At 49.8% G+C, this 2500-nt stretch overlaps 1 protein-coding gene across 2 annotated transcripts in view; it reads left to right on the top strand.

Annotated features, from left to right (window-relative positions):
- The window catches only part of LOC130110483 (basic helix-loop-helix ARNT-like protein 2), a 57654-nt gene that overhangs the window by 15 nt on the left and 55139 nt on the right, over window positions 1-2500 (top strand). Inside the window, exon 1 of one of the 2 annotated variants that reach the window (XM_056277593.1) lies at window positions 1-134. This exon is cut by the window's left edge and continues 15 nt beyond it. In XM_056277593.1, coding sequence (XP_056133568.1) covers window positions 80-134 — 55 coding nt within the window. In that variant the 5' untranslated portion in view covers window positions 1-79. Of the gene's footprint in view, window positions 388-2500 lie in introns of both variants that reach the window. The other variant, XM_056277594.1, reaches the window with a different exon arrangement.

Raw genomic sequence — 2500 nt, 5'->3', positions numbered from 1 at the left:
TCACTGTTTTACTGCTACATTTGCCAAGTCCACATGCTCCGCGGCGCTGGGCACGGCCACACCGACCCGGCTTCCAGGCATGTCGGCCGACAGCACCGCGGCCGCCGGCGAGGGGATGGCGGACCGGCGACCAGGTAGGTGACCAGGACCGGGGACCGGGGACCGGGCGTACCGGGACATCCGGGTCCGGTGCGTGCGTAAACGTGCCTGCCTGTGGGATGGAAGTCCCCCGCCCGCGCGCACAGACGCACAGACTCAGTCAGTCCGTCCGTCGGTCACTGCGCGTCCCCGGCTGCCGGGTCGAGGATGTGGGACTGCCTGTGGGACCGCTAGAGGGGGCGCGGGGGACGCTGTGGTGTACCGGGACTCCGGCGCTTTGAAAACTAGGTCAGTAGATCAGTAGAGCGACGCAGCCGCTCTCTCTCTCGAGGAAGTGCAGAGGGATGCGGTGTAGGCTCGTGTGAGTCTGTGTGTGTCTGTGTGTGTGTGTCCGTTGTTCTGTTTGACTCCCGTTTACGAGCAGAATTTCACGAGACTCGCCGACTTGACACGGGTTCGAGTCCCGTTGTCAGCTCCTTGTCCGTTTCTGCTTTGAAATGAACTCGCGGCAAAGGTAACTCGGGGGTCATGTGGAGAACCGGGTGCGTCTGAAAACCTTCTGGGGGTTTTGAGACGGGTCGGCCGGCTAGAGTTCGGGTCGGCCGGCCGGAGTTCGGGTCGGCCGGCTGGAGACGTGTTGCTCTGCGGCGTCCGGCGGCACCGGGACCGGGCGGATGAAGTAAAGTGTTCATATTCAAGCTAGGCTAATCCTGCCACTGACCGCTCTCATTTGGCCCGTCTGTGTCGGGGTCGGTGCCGGTACCGGTACCGGTGCCGGTGTCGGCTACAGCAGACCGACACCGACACCGGGACCGGGCGGATGAAGTAAAGTGTTCATATTCAAGCTAGGCTAATCCTGCCACTGACCGCTCTCATTTGGCCCGTCTGTGTCGGGGTCGGTGCCGGTACCGGTACCGGTGCCGGTGTCGGCTACAGCAGACCGACACCGACACCGGGACCGGGCGGATGAAGTAAAGTGTTCATATTCAAGCTAGGCTAATCCTGCCACTGACCGCTCTCATTTGGCCCGTCTGTGCCGGTGCCGGTGCCGGTGCCGGTGCCGGTGACCGACCCCGGGTCAACGTGAGGAAAGAAGAACCTGTTGAAATGAGTTGCGACTCGGGTTGCGACTCGGGTTGAGACTCGGGTTGAGACTCGGACTCGTGTCGTCCGGCACGCGCGGAGACTTTGATCAAAGTCCGCGCAAGTGATTCTTTTATTCGTCACGCGCCGGCGACTTCCTCTCTAGTGTCATGGAAACGGCGGCGGCGGCGGCGCGTCGCTTTAAGGAGTCCCGTCGGTACGCAGCACGCGGCACAGACGGTGGGTCGCGCTGTCGTGTCTGCTGGGGGGACAAGCAGGGAAAGAGTCGCTCGGTGGTTTGGGGAGGTAGACAAGAAGCTGCCTGTAGCTCAGCAACACACAATATATAGCCTGCAACTTCAGCTACCATATCAATGTACCGCATACATATATATATACATACATACATATATATACACACTATATACTATATAGTACTTCAGATACCATATCAATGTACCGCATACATATATATACATACATATACATACATACACATACACACACATATATATACTATATAGTACTTCAGCTACCATATCAATGTACCACACACACATTCACACACACACACACACACACACACATATATATATACTATATAGTACTTCAGCTACCATATCAATGTACCACACACACACACACACACACACACACATATATATATATATGTATATATATGTATATATATGTATATATATATACTATATAGTACTTCAGCTACCATATCAATGTACCACATATATATACATACACATACATATATATACTATATAGTACTTCAGCTACCATATCAATGTACCACACACATACACACACACACACACACACACACACACACACACACACACACACACACATATATATATATATATATATATATATATATATATATAAAGAACGTACTTGACTCATTAGATTATATATATATATGCACTATGTGTGTGTATATACGTGTGTGTGTTATATATGTGTACGTACATACATACATACATACATAAGTACGTATGTAGGTGTGTAGGTGTGTATATGTACTATATATGTATATATGTGTATGTGTGTATACATACACATACATACATATATGTGTATATGTATATGTGTGTACACACACACACACACACACACACACATACATACATACATACATACGTGTGTGTATATGTATATATAGATATGTGTATACATACATACACACACACACACACACACACACACACACACACACACATACATACATACATACATACATACATACATACATACATACATACATACATACATACATACATACATACATACATACATACATACATAC

Source organism: Lampris incognitus, chromosome 3 (assembly GCF_029633865.1).
Source record: "Lampris incognitus isolate fLamInc1 chromosome 3, fLamInc1.hap2, whole genome shotgun sequence".
Lineage (NCBI taxonomy): Eukaryota > Metazoa > Chordata > Actinopteri > Lampriformes > Lampridae > Lampris > Lampris incognitus.
Note: the sequence above shows the minus strand (reverse complement) of the source record. Positions and strands in the feature narration are given on the sequence as shown.